We start from the raw sequence: 15113 nt of genomic DNA on the forward strand, positions 1-15113 counted from the left end.
AGTTAATTACCATGGTCGAAGCAATTCTAAGGCATCTGCAAATTTGTTACTTAGAAATAAGTCCAATGCCACTGCACATTCTTCTAGGCCACTCTTGAGATCCACCTTGGCTGATGGTGACCTAAAGATCAAGAAAAAATACACAGTGGTTCTATAGCTTTACTATTAGCAAGCTGTCACAGGGAGAGCATGTGTGTATATGTTTGTGTGTCTGTTCTAACTTTGGAGACAGAAAGACAGGCTGGAATTCTAACTCTGCCACTTACTAGCTGTGTCTTCAAGTTCCAGGAGCCTGACTCTCTTATCAGAAATATGGGACCACCACCACCTACTTCGTGGGGCTAGTGTGAGGATGGAATCAATCGACAAACAATGCTCACAGCAGGCACTAAATAAATGATAGTTCTCCACATCACTCCAAAGACCACAGGTGTGGCAACCACCTACATTCATGGGGGAAGCGGAGGTTATTTTGTTTTGTTTGGTTATGTAGGGGAAAAAATGTGCTTCAATGGAAAACTGCATCGTCTGGAATCTAGAGGAGACCCCTTCCGGTGACGTGCTTTTGATTCCACGGGAGCTATCTTACAACTCTGTAAATTCTAAGTAACTGATAGCAATGCAGAATCACTGTCATCTATGCACATGTAAATTCTGTCCTGGCCAGTAGAGGTTCCCTCCACTGTGGAAGAAGCTAGTTTTGCCTGAATTTGCATGTTCATTTAAACATTCCTTTACTCCCCATAAATTTGTGCTGTTTTGATTTCTCCTTTGAATCTGTTATAACATCTACCTAGTTCCCCTCATTGACTAATGAGTTAAGTAAAATCTTTAACATGTGTTCATCTTTATATCCATATGAGTCATGATTTTACCCTTTTTTGAAAATTATCTGTTAACTATGATAGAATTTTTGCTCTTTAAAACTAGAGCCATCTTTTGGGGCTGGCCCAGTGGTGTAGTGGTTAAGTTCATGTGCTCCACTTTGGTGGCCCACGGTTCGCAGGTTCGGATCCCACTTACAGACCTACACACTGCTCATCAAGCCATGCTGTGGAGGCGTACATATGAAACAGAGGAAGATCGGCACAGATGTTAGCTCAGGGACAATCTTCCTCAAGCAAAAAGAGGAAGTTTGGCACAGATGATAGCTCAAGGCCAATCTTCCTCAAAAAACAAAACAAAACAAAACAAAACAAACCTAGAGCCATCTCTAAAATGTTCTGTATAACAACTTTCAAAGGGAAAATATTTCAGTAAGTAAATGAGCAGTACAACGATTTATTTAAAGTACTTAAACTTGAATTTCCATGCCACCAACCTCTCTAAATTCATTCTTTCAAGCATGAAAACAAAATCTCACTTCAGTTACTTGTCCACCAGAAATGGGTTCTGAAGGTCCCACAGGAAACCACTCTGCCCCCAGGTCTTCTCATGGCTGGTCCCTTCCTGTTATTCAGATCTCAGCTTAAAAAGCACCAACTCAGAGCTGCCTCGCTGACCCCCCTCCATCCCGTCTCCCTATTGGGTTTGCTCCATACCACTTATTAAGTATCCCGTGCACGTATTTGTGCTCATGTTTATCTTTGTCTTTCCTCTCTAGGATATAAATGCAAAGAGGTTGTTTTTGTCACTGCCATGCCACCAGTGTCTTCGGTGGGTGGTATCTATAACATAGTACATACTCAATAAGCATTGCTAAGTGGGTGCGTGGGTGGGTGGGTAGGTAGAGCTGCTCGGGGTAGAAACTGAGAATTCCTCATGCCTAGAGTTTACACCTCCTCTCAGGTGGTGCAGAAATAAGACAAGCTCTTGGTGGAGGGGTAGCTGGAGAGCTGAGAATTTGTGATGGTAATTTTAGGTGTCAACTTGACGGGGCTAAGGGATGTCCAGAGAGCTGGTACAACATTATTTCTGGGTGCATCTATGAGGGTGTTTCCGGAAGAGATTAGCTTTTGAATTAGTGAACTGAGTAAGGCAGATGACCCTCCCCAATGTGAATGGGCACCATCCAATCCACTGAGGGCCAGAATAGAACAGAATAGAACAGAATAGAGGAAGGGTGAATTTGCATGCTCTGTGTTTGAGCTGGGACATCCATCATCTGCTCTCTCGTGCTCCTGGTTCTTGGGCCTTCAGACTTGGACTAAACGGCACCACTGGCTTTCCTGATTCTTCAGCTTGTAGATAGCAGATTGCGGGACTTCTCGGCCTCCATAATCACATGAGCCAATTCCCATGATAAATCTCCTTATATATACTCATATATTCATATACATATATCTTATTGGTTCTATTTTTCTGGAGAACCCTGACTAATACAGAATTACTTTGCCCTTATGTTTCCAGAGAATAAAGAGATCAAATAAGAATGCAAGGAGTTCACAAACCTCTCGCAGGAAAACTTTTCACAAGAAAGTTCCTTGGTACCTCCCATATCAGTCCCTCACCAAATGTCAGTGTTACTTCCTCAACGTCTCTTGGATTTATCCTGTTTCCTCTCCTCTACCCAGTCCAAGTTAGTCATCATTTGTTGCCTGTGTCGGCAGACCCATTTCTCCCTCCATTTCCTACCCCCGCCCAAGCAAATCTCTATGTAGAATTCATTCATGGGATGAATACTTATGGAGCGCTAAGTACATGCCACGCAGCCTTCTAGGTGCTGGGAATACAGCAATGAACAAGACACACAGGATCCCGGCTCTAAACGGTCTTTCCTTCTCCTGGGGGAGGGGGGATGACTTACACAAGGAGATCAGTAGCTGACTAAGATCATCTCAGATGGGGATAAGTACTCTGGCAGAGAAGCTGGTTTGGAAGGGTGGAGGAGAGGCCCAACATTAATAAGGATGGTCATGGAAAGCTCTCCAAAAGGGTGACATTCAAGAGCTGGAAAATGGAGGCAGCCATGGGAATATCTAGGTTGGGGTAGAGGGAGAGATTCTAAGCTGAGAATGTGGTGAGCAAGGCAGAGCAGGAGAAAATGAGGACAGAAAGCAGACAGAACAGTCACAGAGAGGATGGATTTTTATTCTGAGAACAAAAGGAAATACTTTGGCTCAGAAATCCCCACTCTCTTACTAATCACCCCTTCCTTCAACTATTAGATTTTCCAGTTGTACCTCCCACCTGTTCTCTTAAATCTTCCCTCCCACCAGTTCTCTCAGGTTACAGCTCATCCTTTATTACCAGGAAATGGGCTGTGAACAGATACTGGTCCCCTTGCCAAACAACCACCCACCTGTGCATTTCAGCTGGCCACACTGTCACCTGGGAGCATACACTTAAATGCCCCAGCTTACAGGGATAAACAATGCGAGAGCTCAGCACCTCCAAACACACTTAACTCAACCCTTCTAAGTGGTTTACTAAGACATTCACATGAAATTAAGACCACCCTCCACAATACCGGTGCTACCACGTGTTCTGCAAGGAACGACCAAGAGAACAAGTTCAGTCCCGACCAGGACGTCTCATACATCTCTTGGAGTCAGCTGTTCTCTCCATCTCCACTGCCATTACTTTAATTGAGACTCTCATCACCTCAAATCTGAATTCTGAAACTGTCTCTAAGAATGCCTTCGCACTACCGCTTTGATTCAGCAAAGGTTCTCAAACTTCAGCACACACTACACTCACCTGGAGGGCTTGTTAAAACATACTGCTGGGCCTCACCCTGTGTTTCTGACTCAGTAGGCCTGGGGTGGGCCCCACAAGTTCCCAGGTAATATTCATTCTTTTTCATGCATCCTGCATACCACTATCAGAGTACTCTTCCTACAACAGATGTTCATCACCCTGCCTCCTCGGATTAAGAACCTAAAATGGCTGCCCACACCATGAAGTTAAAACTCCTCTGCCCAGCCCCACCACACTTGTCCAACCAGACTGGAAGGATGAGCATGGCTATTTAATAACAGCCAAGTATCTTGCATGAGGCTCATCAACATGTGTGCTGAGATACAAAGGCAGTGGGCACTACAAGCGTGTTTTGTGAACCTCCAAGCCCCACGCAAATTAACAACCGTGTGTAATTCTCCAAGAGCCATGGTGCTCAGCCCATCCCAGAGGGACTACACACTCATATTCTTGATCTGTTGGAGCCCCCACCCAGGTGCCTTTCTTAATATACACCTTCCGTAAAGTGAAGACTCTTTCTTCTTGCTTCTAATTTAGAAGATACGTTCATTGAAAGGGAGAACAAAGTTTTTAGTCTTATATTCTAAAAAGGAAAAACAGACAAAACCAATATATAACTTATAAAGAATTCAGGATTATACTAGTATTATCGCTTACATGCCAATTCCATTTCTTCCTTTATTAACCGCTTAATAAGCCTGGTTGCAAGCAAGCTTCACTTAATGTCGTGGATGAGGATGTGGGTTCTGGGACCAGACTCCTTTTATTCATTTCCTGCCTCCACCTTTAGCTATATCTGAGCATGGCAAGTCACTTTTCTTCCCTGGCACTTGGTTTCCTCATCTGTAAACCAGACCCACTAGTAAAAGTACCCACTTCATAGGCTGTGCTGTTAATGCACATAATGTACTTAATGTATTGCCACACAGAAGTCCTCAAGTAATGTCAGCTATTATTATCATTATTTTGTAAGTAACTGAATAGCCTTCAATAATTCAGAGCTGTCAAGTACATAACTAATTAAAGGGATTTATTTTAATAATAACTTGTTTAGCTAATCAATTATATAATACAAGTTATACCAATGATCAGAGTGGGGAAAGAATAACATATCAACATGAAAGACGGGAGGAATAAAAATAAGTTCAGAACATTTGAATCATTATTTTCTATAAGGAGTTTTTCTTATTAAAACCTTACTAACTATAAGAGCAAAGAGAAGAGAAAACTGAGCCATTTGGAACATTAAGGTTATATTCTTCATAAGACAGTCAACATGTCAGAATTTTATTTTTTATGGAGATTTGAGGATGTGTGTGTGGTAAAAGGAGAGAAGGGCTATTACGGATCAAGGAAACGGAAGGCAGACAGAAATTCTGGATTCTTTGCTAAGTGCATCCAGAGAAAGTTTCAACTTTATCCAGGGGCCCAGGATCCCCTTTGCCTCAACAGCCGCAATCAAAGATTTCCCATATGTACCGATTCCACTGAACTGTGGTCCTAGCTTAACCACATCTCAGACTCCTAATGCCATTTTCAATTATTTACCTGGAGATTTTCTTTCTACCCTCTGAGAACTCAATTATACTGACTTACGCTGGGTAAAGAGATAACGGGTGACTTTTTTCTCCCCTTTCCAAATTATCTGAATTCTGTCCATTTTACTTTTATGGTGAAAAACATTTATAAAAATCTTAAAACATAAAAGTAATACTTGAAAGAAAAACAAAAAAGTCTTATCTCCACCACTTTCCAGCTCTATAAGCTTGAACAACCCACTTTATCTCTTAAAGTTTGTTTCCTTATCTGTAAGTTGGGGATAGTCAAGGCTGCTGTTACTATTTTATAAGGTAGTTATAAAAATCAGGTACACTCATGGAAATAAAAGTATAAGCATTTATATATATTGAGGCACTAATATAATTCTCCAGGAGTATCAAACTGCCCAGCCTCACCTGATAAGAACCACATATGCACTTATACTTTCTGATCTGGTAGTTTCTCTGTACTTTGCTCATAATCTCATGACGTACTATTACCATATCTGATTCACGAGACCTGTTGATTACAAGGCACAGAGGGGATTTTTATGATGTGTTAAAATCAACAAAAGTCTACAAAATCAATATATGATGATGCTTTACTTCTGAATTCCTCTAAATTAGTCTTTACATTTTCACTGGATTCCCGTACTTCATAAAATCAATTATTTAAAATAATTGCACATCCAGTTGAATAGCTGTTAACATTTTAGAATTGCCCAAAAACGTCTCTAATACGAATTTATTTTAAATCCACCTCTATGTAATAAAGGCTCAATAGTAACCAGTTTTCAACTAAGGATAGTGAGCATTGTAAATGGTGATGTAAGCTGAAAATATTACAGCAGCTACCTAGGAAACTAATAGATGACTTGGAAGGTAACAACTGTGAGGGAGGGACATTTCCTCCCCCTCCTCAGACTTCCTTGAGGGGGACTTGGCTGAACTAACACTCCTGGACTCTTTCTTCTCTTTTCACTCCTCCTCTGGGAGAAGAGTTATCTGACTGGGGAGTTGGGAAAAAAAAAAAAAAAAGTGGGCATGCGTGACCCAGCCCCTTTCTTGTAGAGAAATAGTCTATGCTCTCTGCAATGCCACCACCATCATCATCCTCACAAGGGAAGCTTACAATTTAGGGCCTAAATTTCATTCAGGGTATGTCAAAATCCCATTTCTCCACTTGCATCTAAGCTGCATCCTCCAATACAGTCTTAGGAATAATAAAGCTGAGAGTTTGATCTGTATAGATCTGACCCCTTCACCAATAACTCAATTGGCTCTAGACTTAGGGCAAAAAGAGACACTTCTTTCAAGAAAAGAACTAAACACTTAAGATTTGTAGGCACAGAATAGTAGTGGGACAACAGCTTACTATTCAGAGAACTTACCTTTACTACTGTGTGTGGGAGTATCCAAGGTTCTTTTCCAAGTAAATCCAAGATCCTATCTGTACTGAGGACTCCAGATCTCCCTGCCCTCGAGAGCTCAAGGCCAATGTTGTGTGTGGAATCCAGAGGCGCAGAAGCACCTATGGCTGGTCACCCAGACTACAGACACTCGGGGTACAACTTCTCCTTAATTACCCAAGGGAGAGGAGGCAGGGATCTTCCCAAGAGGGGATGGGATAGATGTCTTAAACTCATGGAAAATGTACCTAGCACCTTTCTAAGACAAAGAAGGAGGTCAAAGAAAGCTTGGTTGAATTCTACATAATGATATCTGGGCCTTCTTTCTTTCTCTTTTTCTTTAATTGTGGGAGAATACACGTAACATAAAAATTACTATCTTTATTTTTAAGTGTACAGTTCAGTAGGTTAAATTTTACATTGTTACTAACCAATCCAAGAGAGGGTCTCCTCTTCTCTCACAAAGCCCTAGTCAAAAGCTGGCCATAACCTTAATGATTTAGCCATTGGAAAATGGCTCATCCACTAAGCAGTCTCTGGAACTCGGCCTCCTAGGTGACCAGAACTCCCTGCATAACTCTGGGATTCTCCACTGCCAACTTTTATTAAGTAAGTAAAGTCACCAATGGTCTGTGCCCATGCCGAGATGACAATCTAGGCTTAGAAAATGAAGTATAGAAAAGTCTATAAAACATTTGCTCTCCCTTCCTTTAATCCTGAGACCCTAAACCCCTGTTCTGCTTCCTGCTTTTGATAAATTTCTGAAGTAGATCAAGAAGACAAAATATACTTTATCTTAGAGATTGTAAAGTGGGCAACCTTGTCATCATTCCATTTCCCACGGAAAAATACACCTTTGAAGACCAAACAACATGTCTCTCAACTCTAATAAAGAGATATGGTAAGAGGAGGAAATGATAGGAAAGTTCTGGGCCAGAGTGGAAAGTCTTTCTTCATTTTTTCAAGAGACCTTCGCACAGTTGCTTCTACAACTAGTGTGTCAAAAGATTAGAAGTGATTGGGGCTGGCTCCATGGCCGAGTGGTTAAGTTCACACGCTCCGCTGCGGCGGCCCAGGGTTCAGATCCTGGGCGCGGACATGGCACCACTCGTCAGGCCACGTTGAGGCGGCATCCCACATCCCACAACTAGAAGGACCTGCAACTAAGATATACAACTGTGTACAGGGGGTTTTGGGGAGATAAAGCAGAGAAAGAAAAAAAAAAGATTGGCAACAGCTGTTAGCCCAGGTGCCAATCCTTAAAAAAAAAAGATTGGCAACAGTTGTCAGCCCAGGTACCAATCTTAAAAAAATAAAAAAAGAAGTGATGAACACAAAACTTACACATCTGAAACTTTGTGACTGGTGCCCTGTAAGGACACCAGCAATAAACTCAAACTCAGAATTTCAGAGTTGCAAGCCATCCTAGTTAGCCATGTTCTTCTCTGGACACCAGGATCCTTATATGGGAAGACTCTCTCCTGGCTCTTTCAAGGTGAAGTACAATCAAAAGAAATCATGAATTGTCAAAACATTTTGTAAGACTCAACCGAGAGAAATTATAACCAGGGAGGAAAATGGGTTGGTTAAAGGTGCACTTGGCCTGAAAATGAGAAGACAGAGCATCAAGATGCAATTCAACCACTACCCGGTTGTGCACCTTGGGTATGTCCCTTGACATCCGAGATCGCTCATTCGATAACTACTAGCCAAAACTCCCTCCTTGACCGCCTCACAAGTTTGTGTTGAGGAGCAAATACATTAGGTATCTGTGGAGGGAGGAGTCACAGGAGGAGTAGCACGTTCTGTGCAATCTAACTACCTACATACTTGTCCAAGTCTGAAGCTTCGCTCCACTTTGCAGGTGTCCTTTGAGGCTCTTCCAGAACACATTTATAAGTGCTTGTTTTTACAAATGCACTACAAGACCTGTTGATTAAAAGGCAGAGCAGGAATTTTTATTGTTTAATTTTTTAAAAGAAAAAGGCTATGAAACCTACAAATGCTAATACTATACTTGAATAGGTCTCTAAATTTTCTTACGTTCCCCCCTCCATTTCTTCCTTTGTATTTCTTTAACCTCTTCCTGTCTGACCCCTTCCCAACTCAGAAACTCGCACAAATCTCATTCACTCCTATTTAAAGCAAAAAAGATAACTTTCCCTCAATCTTGGTTTTTTCTCCTAACATACAACTTCTCCCACTCTTTCTCATCGTAGGCAAGAGAGTCAAAAAGGAGTCGACACTTTTCCTATATCCCCACCTCCCATGCATCTTCAGCCACCCCAGACTGGCTCCCGCCTCAACTGTCCTGAGACCCTCCAAGCTAAAGGTCCCTGATGACCCAATTACAAAATGCAAAGGACACGTTTTAGCCTGTATCTGTGCAGACCTCTTTGCCACACCCAGCTCCATGGACCAGATTACAGAACTCACCCCCTCCCCTAAACCCCCTGCTGTCCTGCAGCCACTATCTCATGGAGTTTCCCTCTCTCACACATCTCCACAGCTCTTTCTTAAACTCTCATTCCCTCAGCTGTCCCATTGACATCTGTACTCTGAAGGTTCCTTCCCCCATTCTTTTCTCATTTGCTCTCTCTTGGAAATAGCATTTTCAGTTCACAAATTCAACAACTACATATATGCTATGCTGAAGAGCCCCAGTCTACACATCCAGCCCAGAGCTCTCCAAACGTCACGCCCTTTATTTATTACTATTTTCAGTAGTAATTTTTTAACTTATTTTATTACAGCTTTCAAACTCAGCATTATAAATGATGCAATAGTTACATAGGAAACTATCAGATGAGTTAGAGGATAACTCTGAGGGGAGAACACCTATTTCTGAAGAAAGCTCAGATTTCCATCAGCAGGGACATAGTGAATAAAATAGTAATGAGGAAAATAAATGCCTTCAGATTTTGAGAAGTTATTTCCAATTTCATCTCCATTTCTCAATCTTCATATTATTGCACTGCTTCCTTATATTGTGGGGATGAGTCCTGAGACAAACCGCCAAGTCCGTGAGTGTAATGAACACACTCATAAATAGCTCAAATTTCAAATGCAAAATCCAAAGTGCTAAAGATCCGCTGTATAATCTAAAGTTTCATAAACCTGTAAGGATAGATGCAAAGCACTTTCCCACGGTACTAAAAAACAGCTTTAACAGAGTTGCCTTAATAACTGACAAAGGAACTAGCTACATGTTCAAAAGAAACAACTGGTTAAATTAACTCTAGAACGGGCGAAAAAGGAAGAGTACTGAGCAATTAAATGTGATATTATAAAAAATATTTAATGGAAAGGAAAAATGTCACGATATATTGTTTTAAAAAGGGTACTAAATAGTATATTTAATATGACCCCAATTAAGCAAAAAAATTTAATATCTATGAAGAGAAGAAGAAAGGATACACACCAAAAAATAGTTATGGTGATGGTAATACAAATGTCATTCTCTCTTTTGTGCTTTTCCATATTTCCTGAATTTTCTACAATGAACATTTCTTAAAATGCACTTTCAAGCCAAGGTTATGAGAAGAATATAAGTAGAAAAGTAACTATAATACAATATTCAAGGAAAAGCCTATAGTTACATCTTTTTCAAGAAGCACAAGCCTAGGGAAAAGACTGAGATGAAATACACCAAAATGCTAACAGTCTGTGTTAAAAGTAGTCATAATTATGATTGATGTGTCTTCTTTCCTCTACTTTCCCTGATGCTTGGCAAGGTGGTTCTATTATTTTACAATAAAATTAATGGTTAAAAAATTTTAAGATGAAAAAGACTCATAAGGGAGCTGTGCCCAAAAAGCTGAATTTAGTTTTGTCTCTGCTTTTATGTAACGGTGCCACCTCTTCAGTGGGTGCATTAGCAGCTCTGAGGCTCCTTCCTTAATCTGTAAAATGGCACTACACCTGCCAGGACCTCTTCCCCTCCAACCGGTCAGTGAAACACAAAGCCACGCCCTAACATCAACAGTACAATTCACCGAAGGGTTGCACTGCACCCCTGGTCCCCCGGGAAGGCCCACACCTTCTTCCTGACCTGCTCACACTGGATGATCTGTGCTGTCCAGATGCCTGTTTTGTATCAAGTGATGCAAAGTAGTGGCTGCTTGTTGCCATATCTGCACGAGAAGACCTGTTAATAAAAAAGGCAGAGGGAGGTTTTTATTTCTTTGTCTTACAGGAAAAGTCTACATAAATTCAAGGACACAACACAAGCCCTTCAATTATTCACTATATGTCACCTCCATTTCTTAGCAATTTTGAAAATCAAATAGCAAAAAATCTACTCGGTTACGTGGTGAACACTCCTAAAATACAGCCCCAATAAAATAAACTTATTTTTCTCTTTATTCTAGGACACAAAAAAGAAGTTAATTGAAATCACCCTCCAAAGCGCCCCACCAAAAACATAGCATTGTGACTTGTATACATCCTTCCCAAGTAAACCTATACATCTATTTTCATATTTCATTAAAATGGAATATTATTGTAGGGGAGCAAACAGTTCTCCTCCATCCTCTTAGGGTTCCTGGCTGAGTCTGAAAATTGAACTGACAACAGGAGAAAAGCATACAAATTTTATGGAATTTTTACATGAGGCTTCATATGCGAACGAAGACCTGAAGAAGCGACCAGAGCAGGAAGCTTTGAAAACTTTTAGACACAGAAACAATAAATTGGTGAAGAACTGATAAGACCAAGGGGTTGGGCCATGGGTAGGAAACGGTGAAGAAGTAACTAGAAAGATAAGAGTTAGTTTAATAAGGTCTGTTTGCAGATTGTCTGTGCTGGAAAGAGTCTGTCTCCAGTCACAGGAGAATTTACTTCCTGACTTTAGATAGAAAAGGGCGAGTTTGGTCAGCGTTTACTGCTTAACTGCCTTTGGCTTGTTAAAAAAACAAAAGAAAACAAAAAAAAAACAGGCCCAAAATGGAGTCCTCTGTCTCAAGACAACAAACCAAGACATAATCTCTAACCTAATTGCACTTTCGGCCGCTCCCAGGAAAGCGACCTTTAACCAGTCAATCTGGAATGATGTGATCAGCACTAGTGAGGGCAGTAACCTGCATGACAGACCCCAGCTCTTCCTCCAAAGGAAGCTAACTTTGCCTGAAACAACCCACTTTGTTAGAAACTTTGTCTTTCTGCCCCCTCTGCCTACAAAAGCCCTCCACCTTGGACAGCTCCTTGGAGCTCCTTTCTCTCTCCTTGCTAGATGGGATGCTGCACAATTCATGAACTGCTGAATAAAACCAATTAGATCTTCAAATTCACTCAGTTTAATTTTGTTTTTTAACAAGGTCAAAACGATTTTTATGTCAAAGAGGCATGTTTTGGGGTGATATAGTCTGGTTTCCTTCACTATACACTTAACTTATCCAGAATCTTTTCTTCTCAATAGAAGTGCTTTATCATAGTTACTGTCTGCACAGCATACTGTTCAATGGAAATAACATAATTTGTTACCTGTCCCTCATTTTGGGCGATGTAGGTTGCTCCCAATATTTTCTGATTATAAACAATACTTAATAAGCCTCTTTACTCACTTACCTGATTATTTCCTAAAGATAAATTTTTGAGTTTAAGGGCATGTATTTTGTAAAGTATCTTATTTTTAATAAACTGCTGCTTCATTTGCCATTATATATACACCAAAAAATACTTAAGTGACATAGAGGAGGTGGACACTGATTTGGTTTGCAGAATCTTAGGCCACTTCTCTGACCCAGAGCTACCACCACAGACACACATGGAGGCAGGTCCATTCAAGAGAAGGAAACTTCCACAGAGTTTAAGAATAAGTCCCACCCCGTATCATAACAGAACCACCAATTTCTCATTTCCATTCACTTCCCACGTCCATGCCATAAGGAAGAGAGGATTATTGACTATTCCTTTAGGGGAGCTTTTTTTCCTTAATTCTAAGATGTACACTGCCCTCAGTTAAGTGGAATTTGATTACATCCCAACTTTCAGACTTCCCAATACCCTATACTGTTTTATATTCAACATTCACCTTATCTCAAACATATCAAGTTTCCTAAATTGTAGATGTCAGGTTACAAGAAAATGTTCTCGCGGGGTGGCTGGGTGTGGGGTGGTGGAAGGGAAGAAAACTCCACAAATAAGGGAAAATTTAGCTTGCAGGCAGGTTACTTTCCATCACAAGAACTTTTTACCAGGAAAAGAGAGGAAGCACTAAGCACCTACGTAAACTAGACTCTCAGCCAGCAGCAGGGACAGAGGAACGGACACATTCAAACGGCTGTCTGCCCTTTTGGACCATTCTTGCCCATCTGTTCTCTTCCAGATTCATTTGTAAGAGCTACAAAATCATGGTCTCTGAAATGTCCCTGTAAAAATGCACCCTTGTTTCTCATTTACCTTTAGCTTTAATTATAAAATTCTCCCCAATACTGAAATTTCTATGTAATCAAAACTAATCTCTTTTCTTTAACATTTCTGATTTTTAGGGCATACTTAGAAACACCTTCCCTTAACAAAGATTATATAACATAATTTTACCAGTGCTGTTACTTCTTAATCTTTACTTTGTTGACCCATTTATAATTTGCATATACAGTATCAGACCGTGCTGTGCATTTTTTTCCTAATCTTTTGCCATTTTTCCCAAGATAATTTTTAAAAGACCGCATCTTTCCCCCAATGATTTGACATATTATATAAATAAAACAGTAAAATTTATTAAGTTCTGCTAAAATCAAGTCTGTCGTACCAGGTAAATGTTGCATGTTTCAAAGCTACAATTATAGTATTTTTACCAGGCACAATAGGCTTGAATTTAGCAGAACTTAATAAGTACTAATAAAATAATATTAGATTTTATTCATTTTTTTCTGAAGTATAAAAGTTTAGGGGCTAGCCCCATGGCCAAGTGGTTAAGTTCGCATGCTCTGCTTTAGTGGCCCAGGGTTTCACTGGTTTGGATCCCGGGCATGGACATGGGACAGCTCCTCAGGCCATGCTGAGGTAGTATCCCATGTGCCACAACTAGAAGGACCCACAACTAGAGTATACAACTATGTACTGGGGGAATTTGGGGAGAAAAAGCAGGAAAAAAAAAAAAGAAGATTGGCAACAGTTGATAGCTCAGGTGCCAATCTTTAACAAAAAAAATTTTAGATTAGTTCCTTGGAGTCCCAGAAATTCTATAGTATTTTAAAATTTATGTTAATATCACAATAAGTGTACCATGCTACAAACTGATTTTTTATTCAACCACACGTTTTTAATAGAGACCTAATTTACTCATTTAAACTACTATCTAGTATTTCATCAAGAACCTATTTTCTTGTTTTCTTTATGATAAATGTTTCAAATACATGGAGAAAATAATATAATAAAATAACACAAAAGTATATCTGGAATCCATTTTGTGTACAGGGTGAGCTAAATTTAATTGTTTCCCATATGCATAGGCAATTATCCCAACACCAGTGAATGACTCTTCCTTCAACTACTCCTTAGCTTAGAACTAAGACAAAAAGGAAGACCACATGAGCTCTCGATGTCATCTTGGAGGACTAACAGGCCCACCCAAGGAATATTTCATTCTCTAAGGGATATACCTTTGTTTGATTTGCTATTTGCTACTGATTAAGGTCTATATTCTGTAAAATATTATGTTAACTTGTAGATTTTATGTCCCATAAACATGCAAATAATTTGTCTGGTAAGCTTATGGTTTAATTGCCTTGTAGAAGTGACAAATAGAAATGGCAAGCAATAGGATATATTGGAGTATATGAGGAAGCCATTGGGTGTAAACCTAATTCAGTCTGACTTTGCCTTTCCAAAAGGGCCTGACATGGCCATTGAGAATGCACTGTATATCTGCTTTAAACACTGACTATGGCAAGCACAAATGCCCTTAAGATAAAGGTGCAACTTCCCCCCATATTGGCATTTCCTTAAGGATAAGCATCTTTCCCTAGGCTAGGAACTGACTGCTGTGCTCACCTGTGACCGCCCAGCTCGAGACAACAGAACTGCCACCCTGCTGTGTCCATCAATTGCTGTGCCAACAGAGCAGTCTTGTGACTACTGTAAAAGGGACATTTCAGTCATACGTGAAACATCCTCTTTGAGGGTATATAACCACTCTGTACACCCCAGTTCTTTGATGCCCTTTCTTCCTTCAGGAAGAAAGGTCCCAGGCCATGGTCCTCACATTTTGGCTCAGAATAAACTTACCCAAATTTTCATTTATAGATTGGTTATGGATTATCTTTGTCGACAGGAGGTAAACCAGTTTTGCATACAATAAATCTCATTCCAAAATTCTTTCTTCAGTTTCCCAAATGCTCTTGAACCACTTGTACCATCTTGCTGTGTTCATTCTATAATTTTTACACTTTGACATACCGAATAATACTGCCATCTCTAATGCAGGGCGAGTTTCCACACGGGCACAGGTCTGTTTCCAGGCATTGGTTTGTCTCATTCACATGTTTGCCTCTCTCTGCACCAGTCACATAATTTTCATTATCAT

The 15113-nt window shown here is 40.3% G+C and overlaps 1 protein-coding gene across 18 annotated transcripts in view; it reads right to left on the reverse strand.

Moving 5' to 3' along the window:
* TTC39B (tetratricopeptide repeat domain 39B) overlaps positions 1-15113 on the reverse strand; it is a 149983-nt gene that overhangs the window by 59349 nt on the left and 75521 nt on the right. For 9 of the 18 annotated variants that reach the window (XM_070248704.1, XM_070248698.1, XM_070248695.1 and 6 more), the window contains 3 exons: positions 10638-10733; positions 8417-8515; positions 11-121 (listed from right to left, as the gene is read on the reverse strand). In XM_070248704.1, the coding sequence (XP_070104805.1) occupies positions 11-121; positions 8417-8515; positions 10638-10717 (290 nt within the window). In that variant the 5' untranslated portion in view covers positions 10718-10733. Of the gene's footprint in view, positions 1-10; positions 122-5594; positions 5698-8416; positions 8516-10637; positions 10734-15113 lie in introns of those variants that run through there. The other 9 variants (XM_070248710.1, XM_070248699.1, XM_070248707.1 and 6 more) reach the window with 2 other exon arrangements.

Source organism: Equus caballus, chromosome 23, assembly GCF_041296265.1.
Source record: "Equus caballus isolate H_3958 breed thoroughbred chromosome 23, TB-T2T, whole genome shotgun sequence".
Lineage (NCBI taxonomy): Eukaryota > Metazoa > Chordata > Mammalia > Perissodactyla > Equidae > Equus > Equus caballus.